General features: G+C 39.8%; 1 protein-coding gene across 10 annotated transcripts in view; it reads left to right on the top strand.

Annotated features, from left to right (window-relative positions):
- NCKAP5 (NCK associated protein 5) overlaps positions 1-24,910 on the top strand; it is a 659,073-nt gene that overhangs the window by 450,918 nt on the left and 183,245 nt on the right. For all 10 annotated transcript variants that reach the window (XM_075933271.2, XM_075933270.2, XM_025178765.3 and 7 more), the window contains one exon: positions 552-701. In XM_075933271.2, the coding sequence (XP_075789386.2) occupies positions 552-701 (150 nt within the window). The remainder of the gene's footprint in view (positions 1-551; positions 702-24,910) is intronic.

The raw sequence follows: 24,910 nt of genomic DNA, 5'->3' as shown, positions 1-24,910 counted from the left end.
ATCAGGCCCTGGTGACTTGCCTTTAACCTGCAAAAGACAGACACTTACATCTGAACAGAATCCTATTAACTGCCCTGGGAATTCAGGTTTGTATAATTGCCTATGCACACCCTTTTGTAGGACTGAGGCCATAATTCATTCAAAAGAATCTTCATGAGTACTGTCATTGCTAACAATGTACAGTTTCTCTTTTTTGAAAGTGCACAGAAAATTCCAATGTTGTTTTCAGTGCTGTTGTAGCCTTGTTGGTCTCAGAGTATTAGAGATACAAGGTAAATATCATTTATTTGACTAACTTGTTTTGGTGAAACATACAAGCTTTTAAGCTATATATGTCTTTAGGTTTTCTGAGAAGAAGTAGTTTTGAGAAGTCCTGAAGGAAAGCTCTGTGTAGATTACAAGTTTATCTCTTTCAACAACAGAATCTAGTCCAATAATTCATATTACCTCTCCTTTATGGTCTCTCAAAGGGGATTCCAAGGCATTCCTAGCAGTTACTTAGCTAATTTTACTGACTTTATAATAATGAAAAAAATTCTTAATCTTTTTAGGAAAAACTGTCAGAAGAGGACAGAAAATGCAAAGAAAAAAGGGAAAATATTCATATGGCTGTAGATGATTATTCAAAAAGTGAAAGTAGCGGTACTGAAGAGGAAAAAGAAAAGACAAAATTGCTATTAGAACGACTGAAAGCTCTGGAGGTAAGAAATAAAATAACTACACTTCTTATAGTGTGAATCAGTGTGATATAAATCCTGTCTTTCTCCATTCACTTAGACTCAAGTAACAGTATTTTTTATCATGATTCATTTATCCAGGATGGGCAGAAAGTTCCATTTTGAAACTACTCTTTCTAATGTCAAGGATCATATATCCTTAAAAAGTACTTCATAAATAATTTTAATTCAGTTCAAGCTATAGACTCAGTGAAACTCAATGACACTAAAATTTTTGTTATTCTGATTTTGTCTCTAGTGTTAATTTTGTAACTTCTGTGTAACATACGTGATTTAATAGCCATCATTAAAACAGCATAACTTCACCCTGATGTTTACTGCTGAACTTGTTGCGTTTGGAATACTTATTGTAGAAAATCTGACCATTCTTAATAGATTCCCAAGGAGAATGCACTTGAATAACTGCACTAAGTTCGGTGTGCATGGAATTAAATATGACACAATAACCTCAAGGTTTGGAATTAAAGAATGGACCTAACATAGAATGAAATTCTTATTCAGCACTTAGTTCACTGTAGTCTATTCAGGTTCATATACAGTGGTTCAGCATTACAGTACATGAATGCTCAACAGGAGATTTGCCTGAGTAGAGACTGAGAAAAAGAAGGGAAAAGATTCAGTCATTGGAGCTATAGATTTCTGGTTTAAGCAAACAGAAAAATTCTATCTGTTTGTGTTTCATAATCCACATAACAGACTTACTTGATTTGTTTGATTAAAACATACTCGCTTGATTTGTTTGATTTGATTAAAAATCAAGTTCAGTGTTAGTATCCTGGAGGATCTGTAAAACAAAAATAAAACATAAGCAATGGTAGGTGTGTTCAGATCTGTGACAGGATGCATCAGCCGCACACGGGCTGAAAGAGTTAACCTGGCCCAGTTGGCTGCGAGGGTCCCACCCCCACAGTCCTGCTGGGCACACTCCAGCTGGAGACTGGCCATAAAAACCTATGGAGTTGCTCAGTTAGGGCTGATTGCCTCAGGAGAAGGAGGTACTGTAGGAGCTCCTGGTGAGGAAGCACAACCAGACCAAACAGCAGCAGCCCAGCCAAGAGGGACTGCAGTAGGAGCCTCCAGACCCGAGTGTAAAGATGGAGAGGACTTCTTCTAAGAACTGGGTAGGAAGTAGGCCAGGGTGGAGAATTGCTCCCCAAGAGTTCCACATGTTGTGATGGGGTTCCCTGATGAATTACCAGTGGACCATACCACTCCTAACAGGGCTGTGGGCTGGGACCTGGTGGAGAAGGAGGGCCCAGGTTCCCCAACCCCGCCTCAGATACCCTCACATGGCGGAGATTGATTTATTACAGTGGTCACCAAACAGTTGATCGCGATTGACTGGTCGATTACTGAGGCACTACCAGTCAATCTCACTGCAGTATTCCCAGCTCCCTCTTGGTCCCCTCCACCCACAGCAAGTAGCCCGCCCTGGTGCTATAGTTTCCCGCCCCTCACAAAATAGGAGCCAAAGCCGGCTTCCTGTGGCAGGGAATGAGGGAAAAGTCCTATGGCTCCGCACCAGATTCAGCTTCTCAGGAAGCTGCTTCTCCCCTCCCTACAGAAATTCACGCACTTTCTTGTCTTGCCTTCCTTCCCCTGAGCACCAGGGAGGGAGGGTCGGGAGGTAGGGGTTTAAGATGGCAACGGAGGATCAGGAGTGGCTGGATTTCTTAAAGGAGCCGCATGTGTGCTTCTTTCAGCACTGCCTGCAGATCCTTCCAAGAGATACTCATCTTTTGGAGACTCCCAGGTATTGTCTGAGCTTCCCCACTCTCTCTCCCCTGGCCTGACACCCATCAGCACCCTGCTCCTCTCCCCTGGCCTGACACCCATCAGCACCCTCTTCTTGCCCCCTCCCTTCTGAACAAAAAGAGGAATGTTTTGATGCTGTGGCTACTGGGCATAAGTTGCCCTGAGCATTAAGTTGCAGTATAAAGACTTGGCGGCTGATAGGACACCCTATCTAGAATGAGAGTCTGAGGGGCTGCAGCAGACTGTCAAAACATAGTCCTCACTTAAAATTATACAAGGTCTCTATAGTTATGTCTGTAAATATATTTTCTTATTTAAGACCTAGACCAAAATATTACTAAAATAAAAATGCTAAATGTTAATTCTCGTTAATCCTACACAGAACTATTGCTTCATTATGCTGTATGTATTTTTCTTAGGTTTATACAACTTGGATAATGGTTTTTGTTTATTTCAGTCTTAATTTTATCATTTGTGTTGAGTGAGTTGAGGTTTCTTGAAATTTTCCAAATTTGCATTCTCAGAGCTCCCTTAGTCTTGTTTTCAGTCAATCTTCATGACCTTTGTGTCCTTTCAACTGATAAAAACCATTCAGTATTTATCAATTATTGCAACCTGCCTGGAAGGAAAAAAACATAACATTATGGATAGACAGAATTTGTGTCTGAGAGGTCAGTTAATAGGCTTCCTCACTGATGTCAGCTTTGTGCAGTAGCTTGTAAAAAACAAACACACACATAGGTATTAGCAAATACCAATACTTCAAGAATTAATCTACATAAATAGTCTAATGAGCAGTCAGAGAAGAAAAATGAACTGAAGAGCCAACATTAATTGTGCCCAAAGATAATTAAAACAAAGTGTTGTTAATTGTGTGTTGGTTTAGTGTTATATATCCTTGCCCTTGTTATTTCTTGGAGGGTATAAATTTTTATGTCAAAGGCTGAATGCTCTTTGGTTTATTAATCGAGGGACATACATTTTCTCAGTTACTTGCAATTAGCTGTTCTCAACCTTTAGTATTCTGAGAGTAATTAATGTTAGTATTTCATTAATACATTGAAAAAAACAGAAAATGGATATTTAACATTATATCCACAGTAGAGCAATTAGCAAGTTCCTTCATCTTGAGTATTCAAATTATTACAATTATCAAACATGATTCATGAAATTAGCAAGGCTAATAAAGCACATAGTAAAGTTAGTTCATCCATCTGTGCAGTGTTACACATTAAGATTATGCCTATAAGCAAAGCTCATGAATATTACTTTCCCTCTGTGGATAGATTTAGAAAAACTGGAACTGGAAAATTTTCAGCAAAAATCCAATTTTGGCTGAGTGTTTGCAGTTTTGGCCAAAACGTATAAGGTAAAAATTCAAAATTTCTGCAGAAAGCAGGCAGTTTTAATTGAAAAAAAGTTCCTTTGTTGGAAACGCAATTTTTCACTGGGACAGTTTTGTTGGAAATGTTTTGTCCAGCCTTTGATCAATGGACCACTATTTGGAGGAGCTGATTCCTTTTTAAAAAGGTATTTGTTGCTCCAGTGCATATTTGTACCCATATCATTTTTTGGGGGGGAAAAATGTATTACAAGAAAATATTTTCATTATATATTTATCTCTACAAGCAGTAGATTGCTGGCATTAGCGTACATTAATATCAGAAGAAGGCACCAAGAAATAATTGACATGGTATATTATGCAATGAACCCTAGCACAATGTGACATGTCCCATTAGTCAGGGATTTAAAAAACAGAGTAAACCCCTGTGTGTAAACACTGCGATGAGTAGTTAAGTACACCTTTTATATGCTGTAGAGTATTTTTATTTACTAACTATCAAAACACTTAAATTTTTTCAGGTGTGTGTGTGTGTGTGTGTGTGTGTGTTTCACTTTGGTTAAATTAATCACATGTATATCATTTATGTAAGTATAATTTGGGTGGTGTGGAAGTAAGTAATATCATTTCCTGCTTTCTTTGTGAGCATGATACAAAGAAAACTGCTTGTTACCTTTAGTGGAAAATTAGGTCTAAGGCCTCAATTCGGGAAAATACTTGTTTAAGTGCTTAAGTTCCATTGGCTTTACTCTAGGCCTTTCCTGAATAGAGGTGCATCCCCAAAATAAGGAATGTAAAGACCCTCAACACTGATCTCAAATAAACTGGTATTTTAAAAGTTTAAATAGCATTATAGATTAATAATGAGATAGAGATACTAAGTATAGGTAGACCAAGCAGCAAAATAAGAGTAGCTAATTTTGGACATAGTGTGAGATGCGAATTTTCAAAATGCATGTCGTCTTATCAAACAAAAGCAAAAATAAAGTAATCTGATTATAAATAATTTTATATCACAGATTTGTAATGTGTTTTCAACATGAGAATGTAACATAAGAACGGCCATACTAGGTCAGACCAAAGGTCCATGTAGCCCAGTATCCTTTCTGCCAACAGTGGCCTATATTAATGCCCCAGAGGGAGGGATCACAACAGGTAATCCTCATGTGATTCCTCCCCTGTCACCCACCTCCAGCGAAACAGAGGTAGAGATACCATTTTTACCTATCCTGGCTAAAAGCCATGGATGGACCTAACCTCCATGAATCCATCTAGCTCTTTTTTGAACTCTGTTAAAGTTCTAGCCTTCACTGCATCCCCTGGCAAGGAGTTCCACAGGTTGACTGTGCGCTGAGTGAAGAAAAACTTGTGTGTGTTTGTTTTAAGCTTGCTGCCTATTAATTTCATTTGGTGACCCCCTACGTCTTCTATTGTGGGAATAAGTAAATAACTTTTCCTTATTCACTTTTTCCATGCTAGTCATTATTTTATAGACCTCTATCATATCCCCCCTTAGTCTTGTCTTTTCTAAGTTGAAAAGTCCAAGTCTTTTTAATCTCTCTTCATATGGGATCCCTTCCAAACCACTAATCATTTTTGTTGCCCTTTTCTGAACCTTTTCCAATGCCATGCTTGTTTATCTTCCTAGCTCTGTTAATTCCTTTGGAAGTTACCCTAGTTAGAACACCTCCTCATAAAAATCCCACTCAATATGTTTAGCTCCATGACAAAATGTTATTTCAAAAGTTGGAAGAAATATAGTGTGTATGATTTAACAGTATTTGCAATATATAAATATTTTCACAACTATGCTGTTTGCATATGTGTATACATGCATGTATGGAGTGCTAGGATTTGGGCTTACCATAGGTTTCACCTAGTAGTTAAGTCATTAGGCCCTCAATTTCCCCTTCCTGGACCAGTTCCTTTCAGCAATTCTTCCAGAACTGATCTAAACTACCCTTTGGTGTGTATCAACACAGTCCTCCAGCTGGGTCACTAGTTTAGCTCATCCGCTCTTTCAGGGCAACAGTGTTCAACAAACTACAGAGGGACCAGTGTTCCCTGTAAGCGGGATGCTGGTGCAGTCATTCAGGAGGTATTCAAATTATGGCCAGTTGATTAACAGAGTGCCCACAGCTAGGTTTTTGTTTTTACTGGTGTGCATGGGGAGGTGCACATGAAAAATTATTGTGCACATGGATGGAATAAATCTGCACCTGGAAAGAAAGGAACAGTGATTTTTTTGTGACGGTATGCGGACCCATCATACTTTAATTGAATGGCATTTCCCTCGGGCATAGTGGCACCTATTTCGTAGGGTGGCTTGACTCCCAACAGAAGGTCACTCGGGACATGTGGCTCTTAAAGGGTCCATGACTGCATTTCAGCCCCCCGCGCAGTTTTGTTTATTTTGTTTTGTTTTTTGTTCAACAACTTTGAGCTGGGAGTACTGGCATCTTTTTTCTTACAAAAAAAAAGCACTGGAAAGGATTATAGGAAACATTGAGAGGGGCCCACATCACTATTACAAGAGACTATCCTCAGTTTATCTACAGGTCTCTGCAGTTGGCTGGTCCTTCTCATGAAGCTCTCAGCATCTCCATCTTCTCCTTACTTCTGGGAGGATTGGAACTGACAGCTATCTCTCCATATGACAAGGGTGTTTGATAAGGGACTCTGGGACATTCCACTCCACTGGGCCTATGAGACACAAGCAAAGTCAGTCACCCAGCCCCCCCTTGGGCCTCTCCCTTACCCCTGTCTCAAAGTCCAACAGAATATCACAAAGAAGGAAAAAAGGTAACCGAACCTTCAGCCTGCCTAGGCTCAGTTGGTATTCCCTTCTTGCCCAGCAGAGTCTTTTCTGGCAGCTTTGGTCTGGAGCTTGCAGAGTAGATCTGCCCTAATCCCCCATCTGAGTTGTCTGGCTCCCTTAAAGTTCTTCCTCCTACTTGAATATGTTCTGCAGGTTTGGAGAGGGGAGGGAGTGCAGAGTTACAGGGGCCCAGAACTGCTCCTTAACCCCTTCCATTCTAATGTGGGGTTTATACCCCACCTCACTCCCCCACACATGTTCTTTCAGAGAATGTTTGATAATGACTCATGAATTCACCACATATTTTAAGAGAAGAGATCATCAAAAAAAGTATCAAGAAAGTTTTCACATATTTGGCCAAATATACAATTTCAACGTCTGAGAAATTCACAGAGTGCACAGAGTTCTTTCTTTAGCTCCGTAGCCCTTCCTCGTCATCCCGTTGCTGGAGAGTGCTTTCTTTATGCTAAAGAAAATAATATATTTATCCTTAATCTAGGGAATAATTTGAACTACTAGCAAAAAAAGGTTTTTCTGTATACAGTGCTATAGACTTTGGGGAGCAACATCCTGAAACCGAGGAGTTGACACACTAACCCCAAAGAAACATACAGGCAGTCCCCGGGTTACATGGATCCGACTTACATCGGATCCCTACTTACAAACGGGGTGAGGCAACCCCACACTAGCAGACCAGGGAGACGCAAAGCTAGCGCCCCACCCCAGCAGACCAGGGAGACGCAGAGTGGCTTTTCTCAGCAGACACGTCAGCTTGAGAATAAAGGACTGAGGGAAGTGAGGTGTGGGAGAATAAAACTGAGTTCTGGAGAAATGTTTGGCTAGAGTTTTCCCTACAATATGTACCAGTTCCGACTTACATACAAATTCAACTTAAGAACAAACCTACAGTCCCTATCTTGTACGTAACCCGGGGACTGCCTGTACTGATGGGTTATTCTTTTTTGCTACCCACATAGGAAAAAATAATCTTATGTTCTAGTTACATAACAGGAAATGAATTCTTTGGATGCTAACAGTATTTTGAATACTGAACATCACCACATTATCTGGGAGCAAATAATGGTTTTCTTCGTGAATGATCTTGTGCAAAATGGCAGATATGATGAAGCCGGGGGGGGGGGGGAGGGCGGGGAACAGGTGCTGAGCATGGTATCCATTCTAGAGTAAAAACTGTGGTTAAAAGTAAAAGGTTTGGAAATGTGGCTAGTCCCAGGGAGGCACAGAAACAGGCAAACTATTACTAAATATTTTTTAAACTTTTATTAGAATACTTCCAATTATAGTTTTTCTTTATTAGTCTCTTACATGCGTGGCCGCCAAATAACTATTAGTAGGAGCAATAAGCAAAGTGCAATACAATAAATGAAAATTCCCTGAGCTTTTTCTAAGTCCCAATAGTTGTCAATAAGGGACCAGGGATTATCAACAGTTATGTTTACATTAATCTTACTCATAAGTCTAATTACTTATCTAAAACTCTTAACAATACTACTTAACAAAACTTTTAACTAAGTTTAGATAGCAATACTCACACTTAGAAAAAACACAAAGTACAACAGTAACAACAGCATAGTTGGTATACGTTACGCTCTACAGGAACTCTGGTTTGGTGAGTGGGAGGTGGCCTTCGGGTGATCAGTCCTTGGGCCTGGCTCGTATTCTGCCATCCAATGTTTATTCGGGATGCCTCAATTTGATACAGGAGTGGAAGCTGTTTTATAGAGAAAGCTTTTGCGCGCTTTTTGTGATAGGCTAGCAGACCCTGTCTGTTAAGTGACAGGAGTAAGGGAGTGAGATGGTTTCCTGTTTTTCCTTTTCTGCCTTATCGGGCATGGCACAGTCAGCACAACCAGCACGAACTTTACATGAACTTTTTGGGTCTAGTTTTGGTTCCTGTTCGACGCTGACCTTTAAGTTACATAGTGTAAGGGTTTTCATCAAGGGGAAGTTGACCTTTTGCTTGGATCGCAATACGCGCGAGAGGCCTGGCCAGCAAAGAGCCTACTTTCACAAAAACAAATATAAATTTTATTCTCAAGTAATATGCTGCTAAAAGGGACAAAATGACTTTAGGAATCCAATTGTTTTTTAAGCATAATTTTTCCTCATTAGCTGTTGAGTACTTTGCTGAATAAACCACCACATTACAACAGTGTATGTTTCTCAGTGAACAATACAGAGCAATTTACTAAAAGTGTTTTTACTGCCACCCTACCCAAGATGCTATTTTTTCCAGATGAGGTGTTATGTGCTCTTTGACAAAGTTTAGTATTCTCTCATTTGCCCTTTTAATGATCTTTATACACCCTGTATTAGTCACAGCAATTCTTTTTTCAACCTACTGATAAATACTCTAAGACTTGGCAGATTTATTTTTTATTATATTTTATTTTAATGGATAATGTGATTTTTAAGCACTTGTTTATTATTTTAATTTTCTCAGTGGCATGACATTAAGGGGCAGTGGGTCAGGCAATAATTATATAATGATAGTAGATATTGAGATTCAAAAATTTAAAGCTTTATATGTTTGTAAGAAATCTAATTCAAAAGTCTAAATTACAGAATTTTGCCCATAAAGTCTTGAGTTCTCACAGCTAGGAGGTTGAATCTAAAAAAAAAAAAACCAACCAATAATCTCAGATCTTTTCGTAGAGGAGAGGATGCAGTCCTGATTGAGTGGGGCAAAACTCCCAGGTCAGGCACATGACAAAGAGGAAAATCACCTCTCTTCTGAACATCTAAGCCCATACCCCATATTCTTGGGTGGTGAATGAAGGTATGTCTACACTACAGAGTTTAGTCGGAAAAATGGCCATTTTCCCAACAAACCTTGAGGAACATCCACACTGCAATTGCATTCTTCAGCAAGAAAATTGAAAGAACAGAGAGGTTTTTCCAGTATTGGTAATTCTCATTCTACAAGGAAGAAGTCTTTTTGCAAAAGAGCTCTTTCTCAAGAAGGCATATGTGGACAGAGAAGAGGAAGTTCTTTCAGAAGAAGAGGAAAGAGGAAAAAGCATAGGCGCCCTAATGGCCATTCCATCCATAGCAGTGATGGTTTTCATGTGAGAGAGCGTCCATTCAGTCTGGATGCTCTCTTTAGAAAAAGCAGATTGATTTTTCGATGCACTTTTGCAGTGTGGATGCTTTCTTTTGGAAGAAGTTTTCTCGAAAGGTTTCTTCTGAAAAAAAGCTTCTTCCGAAAGAAGCCTGTAGTCTAGACGTAGCCTGAGTGAGCAGGGCCTTGACAGCAGAGCAACTTGGACTACCTGTGCGTCTGAACTAACAGCAGGGATCTGTTACCAGACCTTGAAGACAGGCGCTAAGTGTGGGGGAGGCTGTGGTCACTCTCTACTTTTTGTAGATATTTTTTCCTCTCCCTTTTTGTGTCAGGAGGCAAATTGACATTTACTGATGACTAATGATTTAAATTGAATCCTTCCAAGCCTGCAAATACTATACATTTGTAATCAAATGAAAGAGATGACAAATAACAAATGGCTCAAAATCCATTATACCCCACTCTGTGTAGTTGAAATTCATGTCAAATTGTGATCTCTTGGATATCAAAACTCTCTGTGACATCAGCATTCCTAGTTAGCTGTTCATGAAATTCACTTAATTTTCTGCAGCAGTTATGCTCAAACACTTTATAACTCTTACAAAGCAAAAGTAATTTCATTGATAACTTCATTGTGTATGTGGACTTCTGAAAAAAGATAAAAATTAATGAAGTAAGGAGAGTAATGCAACTCTTTGGATGGTTTTCATTTTTTTTATCTGCTTTTAGCACAAGAGTAATTGGAGGTTTTTTTAAGGCAGTCAGGACACCCTGGCCAACATAATGTATTTTGAACATGCATCAACCCCCATGCAACACACTCCATGTGAAAAGGAGCATTATTAAGTTTGAGAAGTCACTCCGAAGTTAGGAAATGCTAGAATTAAGGCTGCCTTTGGAACCTTAATTTGAGACTCCCCTGTGCGTATTCATCATAATACAGTTTCCAGTTGCATGATCACAAACTATTTAATTCAACATAACCCCTGTCTTCTCTTTGCCCAGCCAGTCCCAATCTCCTCTTACTCTAAGTCCTAGTCCCAGTTTCCCTCTGCCCACCACCAGCTTCCAGTCCCTGGCCCCATCTTCCCCAGCTCTTTGATCCAATCAACTTGCCCCACTGTCCTCAACTCCAGCTTTTCTCCTGTCTACATTCAAATACAGCAGTTTTCTCCTTCATGCTTCCTGGGGCCTAGCTGAAGGGTCTCTGGAAGCAGAGGGGAGAGAGGCTTCCTTTTTTGAGTTCTGGTGCCTGGCACTGGCCCATAGCATCCCTAAATGCAATTGCAGGGAAAGTTCTACTTAGCCCCAAGTTGGGCCATGCCCAGTGTTGATGGAATTTAGCTGAAAAGTACTACCAAGTCTCTACTGAGCATGTGCAAGCTGATTTTTCTTACTTGGTCAAATTTGGGTGAAATTTTACAGGAATGGCAAAAAGCACATCCCTGATTCAAAAGCCTGCCAAATGTCATGTCCCTGCTGCACTAAAAAAGTTGCCAGTTTTTTAACATGGTAAAATCAATGTGTTTTTCCATGACTGACCCATTGTAGCTGAAATTTCCAAACAAAATTCTGTTTCAGGCAGACATCTGGCATGGAATATTTCAGCCCAAATGGTTAAAGTTTGGCAAAGTGAAAAGCAACTGAAAACTAGATCTTCGTGTTGGAAGTTTGAGACAACCTTAATAATAGATAGTGCTAACAACTCCACCTAAAATGCTAAAGATCAGCAAAACATTTGTATTGTGTATTATTAATAGATCACTTGGATTACTTGTGAATTTCACTTTTGTGTTCAGTTTAAGCTCTTTGAGTCTTTATTTAGTAACTATGTCCTCCCTGGCTAGGCAGGAGTATCACAAAGGGCTTAGCCTTGTGAGAGCTTGGGGCCTACCTGTCAAGCAAGCAAGGAAAGGGTTCCCACAATAGTAGTTCCATGCTCTGGGGAACCCTAGGACTGCTTGCTTCTCATAGACTCCCCTGACCATAAAGCATGTTCCTCAGTAAGGGCCAGGGGGACAATCAAGTTCATGGCTCTGAACCCTGTATACCAGCCTGAGGGGTATGTGCGAGGGGGCATGTGAATAGAGCCAGGTTTCATTCTCTTTGTGCAAACAGGGATTTTCTTGGAGAGAGTATTCCTATCTATCCAAACAGGGTAGCCACCAACATCACTGGACCTCTGGGCAAGGTGGGGAGGAGGTTCCATGCTCTCAGAAGGGGTGGGGCCTCTGGTGGAAGGGGAGCAGCCAGGGGCAGCCAGCCCTCAGTGCCACCCAGATCATGGCACCCTCCTCCCGCCCCCTCAAGCTTTTCATGGAGCATGCTGTGCAGCATTCTGGCAGCAATTTAAAGGGTCTGTGTGCTCTGGCTAAGCAGTGGCAGCCGGGAACCTCAGCTCTTTTGAATTGCTGGGCACTGGGGCAGTTACCCCCTTTACTGCCCTCCGTGGGTGGACCTGTATCCAAAGTACAGTTTCTCTGGTGCCTGGAATGGTGCAGCCCTGCACTACCAAACACAGGGCTGTAGCCCCAATCTAAACCTAAAAACAATAGTCGTTTTGATTAAACAGGAATTAAATTAACAAATCTGTGGTAAATACTGTCAGGTTTTGAAGGTTTATTACAAATCTCTGTGATACACAGACATTTATGCATTGTGGATAATTCAGCATGAAATAACTAGGTCTGACTGTATTAAGTGTTCCAGCCTGGTGTTTTTTTTTCTTTTCTTTTTCTTTTTTAAGTTCTCTTTGCAATTCTCTGAAAACCATTGCTTTGTATTGAGCAGTCAGGAAGAAAGCAACCTTTCTGTCAAAGGATGTCAGCCTGAGGGAATAAACCAAAGGGCACTGAATGAAAGCATTTTCAAAAGACAATTTTTTAAAATAGTAAACATAAACTTTATTAAAAGGTTTCTTCAAAATACACAAATCTTTGTGTGTGAAGATAGCTTTTTTCATCAACTAGGCCTTACCTTTCCTTAAAGAGAAATGAGGTTGTAGTTAAGGATTAGATAGAGCCTTGGGAAATCTGGGTTACATTCCCAAGCCAGTAGCTACAGACCTCCTGTATCTTGTACAAGTAATTTAATTTCTCTGTGCTTCAGTTTCTCATCTGTAAAAAATAAGGTTGTGAGAGGGCAGTCAAGTAACTTGGGGGAAGGATGCCGGGTTTGGATGGCTTTCTTTCCTTAGCGTTCATTTTATAGATGTGGACGCAGGAACACAAATTAAGGAACCATGTCACAATTGGGAAAGTGGAGACTTACCGGTCAGTAGGTTATCCCATTAAGGTAACAAACAATTGGTACCATTTTGTAAGAGGAAAACAAAGATTAGAGAGGAGTTGTGGGGCTAGTTAGTAAGTCCTGTCTTAGACTTGGCAATTCCAGCTATTAACATTAATAGTCCTTGTATGTGGTTTGTTTGCCTGGTGTTCTGGTCCTTCATCCCGCAAAAAAGAATCAGTAAAATGGGGATTTTTATCTAATCAACTGGGGTACCTATGAAATACTTAAGAAACTAACATGCTGAGGTTCTCTGAGAGGTGATAATACATTGTTTGTCTGTCCTGTGTATTTGACCTTCTTCAGGTCAAAAGCTGCCTCTTTCTGTGTATCTGTAGAGTGCCTAGAAAGTTGGAAATCTGATCTCAGCTGGAGCTTCTAGGGGCTTCTGTAACACAAATAATAAGTAACACTACAATGCCCTGAAAGAGAGTCAGTTAATTCCAAAAAGCAGACGTTTTGGTCTTTGCTACCTCTAACCCACATTCTATATTTAACGTACAACATCACTTCCACTTAAGATAGACATTGGTAACCAGTCAGTAATCCCTACAGGCTGTTAAATACCTACGTAGCAGGCAACCAGCACTCCTGCCTCAAGCACCTAAATTCTGCAATTTGCATCAGTTCCACAAGATGAGGAAATTAGTGACTGTAGGCTGCTGTCAACCCTGCTTTCTTGCACCAAAATAGCAAACCACTAAGGTAGCATAAAATTGTGATCTTGAATTTTTCCAATGAAAGGCCTAATTCATGTGTGAAAATCTTATTGCTTGCGGGTGAGTGAAACTCAATGAAAGTTTCAATAAACTGAACGATAGTAGACCTAGTTTCTACTAGAGAAGAGTTACAAAATGCCTCCCCCTTGATTCTAATTATAGTGTTTTGCCCCCTGACTCTCTGCAATTTATCATGGGAAAATGTGTTTTGTTTAAATAAATGTGTTTTGGGAGAAGGGTCACTTAGGATCATAAGATAAATCTTCAAGTGTATTAAAGGGGTAATTTTCCCCATATTATTACCATTAAGCAAATGAAGAAGTATGTCAAAACACTTCCCATGTTATGCTTTTATTATTCTATGGAGAGACACTATTTGATAACCATGTAGCAGAGAGAGAGTTTGTGTGTGTTTATACACTTATTTCCTTTGGGTGAACTGAAATTTCAAAGAGAAAGCAACTTAATTTTAATCTTTAATGTTGCAGTTTATAAATTCTGGTCTTTTAAACAGATATTCTCATATGGATTATGATGTAAATTGAATAAACTTTTGGGTTCTTATTTAGTTTGTTAGAAGATAGACTATTTTTTCACTCAAGAAAGCATACAGTTTCAGGCATCAAGGAGTGTAAAATCCCATTTGTAGCAAGAAGAAACTTGCTATTTACTGGAAGTGAACTGCTTCATCTGCAGTTGTTGCCTACAAGAAAGTTTAATCCTATTGCTTAGAATTTCAACATAATCATCACATTCCTAAAAATAATCTACAGCAAAGTGGCCTCCTTCAGTCATCGTATTTAATTTGATTCATCCATAAACAGCCTCTCTTCCCAATTTTCTGACTACTCACATAACCACATTTATTATGCTAATTAGTCACCATAGGTCAACCTAGTTAATCCAAATCATCTGATGCCTTTACTCTCAAACCTTTTTCTCCCAGGGAGATTTTACTGTGTAATTCTGAGCCATTTGGAAGAACCTAATCCCTTATAGTCATGAGGAGGAGGGCTGCATGAGTCCGAATTCCATAATAGTGGACCAATGCCTGAAAATTAAACAACATTTTCACATAACATTGATTTTATGAACTCTCCAATGCTCTCTCCAAATTACAATGCTATTTGGTTGTAATAATGATAAACTTTTTACTTCCCAGGGTTTAAGCAAATTCTCAAATAAAAAATCAAATTGATACCATTATGTCTAATCCGTTTCATAATCTACCAACACTTCCTTTGAATACATGACTATCTTATTTTTAATTATTTATTGTAAATCAAGAGGATACTTCCCAACCCACATTAGTTAGTGGATAAATCTGCTAGATTGCATAAGCATTACAAGAAGTACATGTTGAAGATATTTTAATTACTGAAATCTAATTATTAAAAGTATTATTTTGTTAATGAAAGGATGAAATGTAAATAAAAATGTGAATAGAGATGATATATTTACTTGAAAGAACCTAGGCTATGAAATATCTGTTGGTCTGTGATGGAGTATGTCAAGTATTACTGTCCCCAAATGGAGGTTCCACCCCCTTGGTGCATCTTGCCCAAGGAAGGTTTCCTTTTGGAAAAAAAGCAAAAAGTTTAGCTGCCCAGAGAGAAAGTACCAATGAGAATAGGTTCTTTGGTGGCTAGAAAGGCTGAGAGCAGATAAAAAGTCAACCAGGTGAGATAAAAACAGTTGGGCGCTTCCTCTCAGAGGCAGTTCTGTGTGAAGTTAGGAGAGGAGGTTATATCCTTGTCTAGACTGAAAAGGCCAATCTGGTCATTAGCTAGCTCTAACTGCACATTTCTGATTGAGTCGAAAAAATATTGTTTTATATTGTGGAATGTAAAACTGATATGTCCCCCTTAAATTGGACATCAGTTGACTGCTGTGATATTATCAGGTTCTTCCTTGTGTGTCCATTGATTCTGGTGAACCTGTGACATCCACATATTGGCTATATTCAAAGTTAATAAAGTATGTAAGATGGAGAAGGTACAAGATCTTTTTTATCAACCACCTTTTTTTTTTCATGGTTGCATAAAAGCCAACTAAAATCCTGGTCAATGTGCTCATGGCATGGAAAGACAAAGAATGTGTGTTGTGAAAGTAAGTCTCCCTGAAGGCGATGAAGAAAGTCCTGTCCTCCCCTTTGGATAGAGCAGAAACTACTATGACTGCTGAAACAATTGTGGTTGTCTTTGGAACTGGCTGATGGTGCACAGATCAACACACAACCCTTCCCCTCCCGCGAATGGAACATTGTCTTACTATAAATATGCATAATGAGTCATCATATGGGGGAAGGTACCATAGGAACATATACCTAACTATGGATTCAGTGTTTCAGTCTTTTTATTTTAAACAATCCCTTTTACCTATTTACAACAGCTTTTTAAAAATTGTCAGATAATAAAAAGCGAGGGTGGGAAGTAGTGGAAAGAGCACAACATAATGTTGAAAATGTACTTAACAATACAAAGGTTTTATAAAATTATATGTAAGGGTAATATATTTTCTAAGCACTCGTACAATAAAACTGCACATCACCAAAGATAGCCACTACTGAAAACACTTCTCCCAGCAGACATCTTATAATGAGTTTGGACTAAACATGTATTTGTGTCCTAAATATTTACACCTTAAAATTATTTTTAGAAAGAACTGACATTTTAAACAGATTAAAGCTATTTTGCTTCCCTGAGAAGCAGAAGGAATTTAATAAAACCGTGTCCATGCTTAGTGGCCCTTTCATAGTCTCCAGATTGCTTCATGTCTGTCTACAGTATCTCAGGTTAATATTCTTATTCTTTTAAATTGAGTGCAATAAGTTTCACTTGGGGGTTTGGGGCAAATAATAGGATAATAATAGCAACAGGTAAATCCTTTCACCTTGGTCCCTGCTGAATGCAATCTGTGGTTGATAGCTGAATGTTATTGATTGACTGTGAGCAATCAGTTTCTGGCAAAGCTACACTCATATCCACAAATGGCTTCTATCAAGCACAATCATTACAAAATAGCTCCTTTATTTGTAGACTCAGAAAAGGGTTCAAGGATTGAATTGGCATGTAACTTGTGCAGCTTTTGGGGGCTGATAGAAGATTTTTGCTAAAAATATTTACATTTGAGTAAATGAAAGTTTTGGTAGGCAAACTGAATGCCAAATTTTTAAATTCCAAAATATTTAAATTCCAAGATGCTGTTATGGTTTTTTGGTGTAGTTCAGGAGACATATGTATAAAACACACCTTCTATGTGTGATGTACTGTCCTATCTAGTGGCACTGAGACCTTTTACATAGCGAATGATGAGTCTGCTCTCCAAGCTCAGCTAACAGCCAATTGGCTTTTGGCTTTTGGCTTATGTTGTAGAGCAGAGGTGGGCAATAAAATGATGGTGCTTCATCAGGATTAGCTTCTGGTAGGCCACCACGTCTATATTTACACCAATTCCCACAGATCCCATTGGCTAGGAATGGCAATCCATGGCCAACAGGAGCTGCAATCATCTGTGCCTGCAAAGGTGCAGGAAAACTTAGCAGTGGCAGCCTATCAGGAGCTAACCGTGGCAGACCGGATCCAGTCTGAAAGTAGGTATTTGCCTCCTCCCTTTTCCCCCCGTGTTAGAGGCTCATGTGCTAAGCTCTGGAGGTTCCATGTTTTACTTGTCCTTGGGGCAGCCAAGGAGTAAACTCAGACAAAGAGTGAACTTGAGCAGCTCTGAAGCTTGTTTATTGGTACAGATTCTTAATGGTACAACAATACTCGCACACACATCACATTCATGCTGGCAGATGAAGGTAGGCTGCAAGTGCGGCATAGATTACTTTTGATTTCACAATTGGCTGAGGCTGGCCGGGTGACAGCTTTCCAGAGATTGGCCGCGAGGTGACAAGGGTACCTGAAGACCCTTCGGATCCATGAGAGGGCTCTACTGCTTCTGGTCCTGTCCCGAGTTTCATGTCCTGTTACATCTGGTCTGAGAAAACCCCACCTGGCTGCCTGTTACATCCATTTAAGCACTTGGCAGAATTCTTCCTTACAGCCATAAAAGATATTACATGCTGCTCTGCCTTATGATTGGTGGTTTTCACTCACACTTCCTCATGCACTCCATACATATTTGTAAGTATGAATACAATTGATTCTATTAAACCAATGTGCTTTTTCCAAGCTAGCTGCCAATATTGAGGCTTTCTGCTACTTAACTGCCTAAACCGCATGTGTTCAACACAGCAGGAAACTTGCTCAACCTGTAGCTGAGAGGGAGAAACTGAGGGGAGTCGTGTCCAGTTGGTTGCATTCCAGTGGGGGAGTGGGGACCGTGTGCAACCGGCTATGCCATGTTCGGTTCTGCATGTAGACAACCAGGGTCTGTTGGTGTTACACACACTGCCACTCTGTAGGTGGGACTCTCCCGATCAACTTTATATTGCATATGCACTGCGACCACGTGCACTGCCTTTTATCACCAGAATGGGAGATCATTTTGGCATAAGCCAGATTTCTCCTTGGTTAGCCAATTAACGTAGTTTTTAACAGAAGTTTCTGTTTTGGTTTCAGATACTTAAATGCTCTTACTACAAATGTAACTGTCCAGATTAGATTAAGGCTCCATGATAAGGCAGATGGTCTATGCTGTTTCCAAGTATATTGACACAGGGTTTGATTTTTTCAGTGCTGTCAATTCAGCTCCTTTCATGTGCACTAAATGTCCTTTTAAAAAAATTATTTGTATTTTTCTACTAATGTTTTATCCTGTTAGAATGTATACAAACAATGGAAACTATATTTGAACATGAAGACTTTCTAAATAATGTGTACTGAATTTATGGAAAAAAATTGGTGACTAGACATTGACTGTCTCTATATTATCTGCAACTCATCTAAATATAAGTTATTGCTTATAATCAAAGATATAGGCTTCCATTTTGGAGACCTTCCATAACAAGTATTTCATATTCCACTCCATTCGGTGGTGAATCCTTGCTGGGTTGCAATTAAACAATCTCATATTTTGAATCTCAAGTGCTTTTGCTTAAGTGTTTAAAAGACTTTCATATTTCCAATAGTAATCACTTTAAGTGTCGGTGGATCACTCTGTGTAAAGTACCTCACTGCATATCATCAGTAAGAAATGTAACTTCGCTTGTTTAACAATTGAAACTGAAAAAAAAAGAAAAGAAAATGCACTATCCTGTTCATATGAGATAAGATTTGCTAACAAAATACTGTAGCTATCTGCTTTCACTTTGTTTACTACTCTCTACTTTGCCATTTAAAATAATAAGTCAAAGTAATTTATTTTCATGTATATGTAATTTCTATTAGATAAATCCTGGAATTGATCCAGCCATCTCACTGTCTGCAAGGGAGTTTCACAGAGCAAGGGCTTTGTTTCTGAGAGAGCTTTTGCAGGATCAGGCTCCGCATTTCTAATTTACATATTAATGTAATGTGTTTTGTAATCTAATGAAGCAAGTCTCCAATAATAAATAGTTCACAGACTTAAAATAATACAAAGCTGGAATTCATGTCACTTCGATCTAAATAGGAAAATACCTTATCCCATCAGCATTCTTTCTTGGCTTCAGAGGAAATCCCATTAATTTACTTTAGCAGTTAGAACTGCAAGGTATTTGATTCTCACATAGTAAAAAGAATTTCTCTCAATTCATCATCTTCTATGGGCTTTGAAAGATGATGAAACATTAATGAGATTAGGATACCAACATAACTTTTTAAATGACAATGATTTTCTTTCTATTTAACTTGCAGAACAACACAATTTAGACACTAACATCCCAGATCTGGGTCAGATCCTTAGCTGGTATAAATTGAAGTCACTGAAGCTATGCTGATTGAGGTTAACTGAGATTCTTGACCCCTGTATTTGGGGGAGAGAGTACATTCAACTATATACACATATACATATCTTTGACAGATTTACATTATCAGAACATCATTGTTTTAGTATCCTTGTATAAAATCATGACCAATATAGAGAATGTGGTGTACCTAGATTTTAGTAAAACATGTGATACAGTCTCATATGACCTTCTTATCAATAAATTAGAGTAATACAGCCTAGATGGGGCTATTATAAGGTGGATGCATAACTGGCTGAATAACTTTTCTAAAAATTAGTTATTAATGTTTCACAGTCATGCTGGAAGGGCATAACAAGTATGGTTCCGCAGGGGTCTGTTTTGGTACCAGTTCTGTTCAATATTTTCATCAACAATTTAGATACTTGTATAGAGAGTACGCTTATTAAGTTTGCAGATGACACCAAGCTGGGAGGGGTTGCAATTGTTTTCGAGGATAGGATAATTCAAAATGATCTGAACAAATTGGAGAAATGGTCTGAGGTAAATAGGATGAAGTTTAATAAAGACAAATGCAAAGTACTTCACTTAGGGAAGAACAATCCGTTTCACACTTACAGAATGGGAAGCAACTGTCTAGGAGGAAGTACTTCAGAAAGAGATCTAGAGATCATAGTGGACCACAAGCTAAATATGAGTCAGCATTGTGACACTGTTGCAGAAAAAAATAAACATGATTCTGGGATGCATTAATAGGACTGCTATGAGCAAGACACAAGAAGTAATTCTTCCACTCTACTCTGTGCTGATTAGGCCCCAAGGAGAGTAATTCTGCCCAGTTCTGGGCATCACATTTCAAGTAAGATGTGGAGAAATTGGAGAAGGTTCAGAATAGAGCAACAAAAATGATTAAAGGTCTTGAAAACTTGACCTATCAGGGAAGACTGAAAGAACTGGGGTTCTTTATTTTAGAAAAGAGAAGACAGAGAGGAGACATGATAGCAGTTTTCAAGTATGTAAAAAGGTGTTACAAGGAAGAGGGAGGAAAATTGTTCGCCTTGACCTCTGATGATAGGACAAGAAGCAGTGAGCTTAAATTGCAGCAAGAGAGGTTTAGGTTGGACATTAGGAAAAACTTCCTAATGTTCAGGGTGGTTAAACACTGGAATTAATTGACTAGTGCAGTTGAGGACTCTCCATCACTGAAAATATTGAAGGGCAGTTTGGATAGACATCTCTCAGGGATGACCTAGATAATGGTTGGTCTTGCCATGAGGGCAGGGTACTGGACTTGATGACCTCTTGAGGCCCATTCCAATTCTAGTATCTAAAAGAAAATATTGTTTATTTGCTCCCATAATACAAGAACTTAATGAAAGCACCAAATGAAATTAATAGGTAGCAGAATCAACCTGTGGAACTTCTTGCCAGATGATATTGTGGAGCCAAGGACTTTAACAGTGTTAAAAAAAGAGCTAGATAAATTTATGGAGAATAGGTCCATCAATGGGTATGGGCTAGGTTGGGTAGGCCCATGGCCTCTATCAGAAACTGGGAGTGAGTAACAGCAATCAGTTCCTGTCGGAAGACGGACTACTGGGCTAAATGGACCTTTGGTCTGACCCAGTATACGTGTTTTTATTTTTCATGTTCTTGTTTTTTAAAATCTTTTCTTGGTTCACAGCAGTTAAAACCTAAATATTTATTCTGACTTTTACTAGTCAATTTAACCTGTCAGTGTGGTACATGCAAACTTTTAGATGAGTTATCATTTCAATCATTTATGTAAAAATGTAAATACAATGAATAAATCAAGCATGTGCTATGCAACAAATACCTGCTTTCATTTGAGCAGTAAAATCAACACAAGTCAAATTTATTTTATTTTATATATAAAGGAGGCTCTGCCCCCCGCCCCCAGCTTCAGGGCAGGGAGTCAACTGGAGGTTAGGGCCAGCCCGCAGACCCTCAGTCCCCCTGGACCAGCTGCAGGACTGGGAAGGGGGTGCTGCAGGCTGGGGACAGCCTCTGGAGCCTCATTCCTGCCCCCCCCCCCCACAAACCAGTTGCAGGGCTCAAGCCCCTACCCTGGCTCCTGCACCCTTCAACACACATAGCCTCCTGCACTGAGCCTCTCCTTGATAACCTGAGCAATGCAGGGTAAATTTTATAGTGTGCACATATATGTGTGTGTATACAGTATATATTTGCTTAATTAAGATTTGAAATGGTATTCAACAGCATATAGAAAGAAGAGTTTGATTTAAGACATCACAATTTTTGCAGACTTTTTTCTTCCATTTTTTCCAGTGCCTGAGATTTGCTATATTTGTGTTTGTGCTCCTACTTTGATACCATCCATCCCTGGCATACTCTCAAGTGTGGTTTACCCTTAATAAATCTGCCCAGATGGTCTCTTGGAGATCCTCAGTCCTTTTTGTCCTGAGATTTGTGAGCATCCTTTCTTCACCTCATTGCACCTGGATTATTAATCAGATGGCCAGGAAAGTGGCTTTCTCCCAGGATAGTGCCCTTTCTGCATTTTAGCAGTGAACAGCTGTCACCATCCCATAGAGACCAAAAGCAGCCATCTGATCTTTTTGACTTACGTGCAAAAATTTCCTACATAGTTGGAAAGGTGAATAGTTTGCCTTACATTCTGACCCATTAACATCTGAAATATACAGGTTCATAATGCCATCTAGAGGGCATAGTCCCTTCCTTTTCTGCATAAGGACTTGAGATAATACTTCTCTTATATACCTTTACAATTCAATATCTCCATAGTCCAGTCCTGATTAATATACACTACATGCAAGGTCCAAACTGGAAACCAATTTAGGTAAGAAAATGGAAATGCCCATTTATTGAGAGTGACAACTCTCCCTATTTAATTAATACATAAATTCCTTGTTATCCCCAGTCAAACCCTCAGTCAGATAGTCTTTGCTGACTTTAACACTCATTCACTTCCCTGAAATTTTAATGTGAGATAAGATCCTTTTCCAGAAGTAGTAGTGGTAAGAACTTTGAGTTTTTTCACTCTGCTGAAAAAAAAGGAGACTTACAAGTTAGTTATTTTACTATGTAAAATTCTCTGATGAGGTTGTTCCTGAATCTGACAGATGAGCATTATGTCCAAAAATTAAAGATCACATAAATGTAATACCATCATGTTTCTTAATTAGGCAAATGCATGAGTCACCTTGTCTTCTCAGTCTAACTTGCAACTCTCATTTACAAGTACTCGCTGCATGTCCACACAGTCTCTCTCAACATGCCTCTGTACCTAAGTTCCCTCTAAGATGCGCTCCTGCATGGGCATGCACTAAGAATTTGAATCCCACCCACTTCCTCAGCAGAGCCCATGCAATGGCTGTTCAGCTGCTCTGGGGTGAAGCCATGTGATGGGTTGTTGCTCTACCCCAGGAGCAGCTGGGTAGCCACCATGTACCCCTGGCCCTAGCTTCAGCCCTTCCCCAGGGGTGGAGATGAGGCCAGGGTGGTCCATGTGGTGGGTTGAGGCAGCTCCTGCAGCTGAGGCTGGGGTCAGAGCCACTGTGTGGCAGGTGGTGGCAGCAGCTACGGTGGCTGGGACAAGGATGAGATCCAGAGCTGGAGCTGCCACGTGGCAAATGACGGCAGCAACTCTGGGGGTCAGGGCTGGAGCCACCACGTGGAGGGTGGCAGCTGCTCTGGGCTGGAGCCGGAGCTGCATGGCGGGCACATCCGAACAAGCACATATGACATCAGTATTGGTGCACAAGACAATACTCACTCCACAAACAGATGGAAAATTTTAGATGGAACATTGTTCTGTACCTCTGTGTTAGAGAAGAAACAAGCAACCCAGGAGTGGATGGGGTAAAAGGAACTGCTTTATTGCCTACGAACGTTTACCTCAGACAGTCACACAATGTCTGAGTGACCCCGAATTGGCAGTAGTCAGAACCTTTTATCTATATTAGTATGTTAAGTCACACGTCTATAACTACTTTTCCTAAAACCTTATTTAGTAATGTTAACTCCCATAAAATGAATATTAATAAGTAAATAATAAATACAATTATACCTGCCCCTAATTGCTATTTATATAATTTCTAATTAAATCAACAATTTTCTATGCTACAAACTAGCATCTTACAGAGATTACAAGGAAGTTTACCCTGAAGATGTTATGCAGAGCCAATGTGGATAAACAAGAGATACAACAAAGTAGAGCAGCTCCATACTTATCTGGTTTCCTAGGCTGCAGAACAGAGAAGGTTATATATCAAAGGTAATACTGGTATCAACTGGACCCTATCGTCCCAAACTACAAAACAAAAGGAAAAAACATGTTTAAGGGTAATGCTGTAGCTGAATCCTGAACCACTAATGCAAAAAGGCCATTCCAAACCTATTCATTTTTTCACCCCCTCAACACTCTGGAATCTCCCACTTTATCTAACTTTACCGTAATGCCCTTGCAAGTGTTGTCTTCTCCTTGCATAGCTTAAACCTCTGAGGACTCTGCTTGCACTTTATACTCACAGTCTTTTCACTAGTCACATCTTATCTTTCATCCTGGCCTTATAGTGAACTCATTCCTGAAATGCCACTCCTCAAACACCTCTTGTCACCCTAAATCCACGGTAAGCAGTAGAGTCTTGCTCATATGTCACACTTCTATTTGAAATGCACAGTTAGCATTTCTCCTAACAGTCGGTTGCAGACTGGAAATCAGTTGGAAGAGGTTTTGCCCGAAAAAGTGACCTGGTTGGAGTACAGAAAACATCTCCCTGCCTTCTGTGTAGAGCAGTGGTTCTCAACCAGAGATCCATGATCCCCTGGGGCTTTAGGGGGCCACCAAAATAAACCAGAGAGCAGGATCAGCCTTTTATTCTCTGGGGCCCAGGGCAGAAAGGTGAAGCCAGAGTCTTGCCATCTGGGGATGAAACCAAAGTCCGAGCAACTTAGTTTTTTGGGGTCCTGTGCAATTTCCCTGCTTGCTTCCCTTAAATACCAGCTCTGGCTTTTAATTTACTAGATATGCAGAGAAACAGTTGTGGTAGAACTGGTGGGCTATGGAATTTTTACAGCATGTTGACGGGGAAGGAGGCTCACAAAGGAAAAAGTTGAGAGTCCCTGTTCTAGAGTATCAGAGGGGTAGCCGTGTTAGTCTAATCTGCAAAAGCGATGAGGAGTTCTGTATCGGAGGGGTAGCCATGTTAGTCTGGATCTGCAAAAGCGACAAGGAGTTCTGTGGCACTTTTGTCAGAAGTGGGTCTTTGCCCATGAAAACTTATGCTCCAATAAATCTGATAGTCTGTAAGGTGCAACAGGACTCCTCATCC

This window comes from Pelodiscus sinensis, chromosome 7, assembly GCF_052426305.1.
Source record: "Pelodiscus sinensis isolate ZL-2025 chromosome 7, ASM5242630v1, whole genome shotgun sequence".
In the NCBI taxonomy this organism is placed as follows: domain Eukaryota; kingdom Metazoa; phylum Chordata; order Testudines; family Trionychidae; genus Pelodiscus; species Pelodiscus sinensis.
The sequence above is the reverse complement of the archived record's forward strand: the minus strand, read 5'-3'. Positions and strand labels throughout refer to the sequence as shown.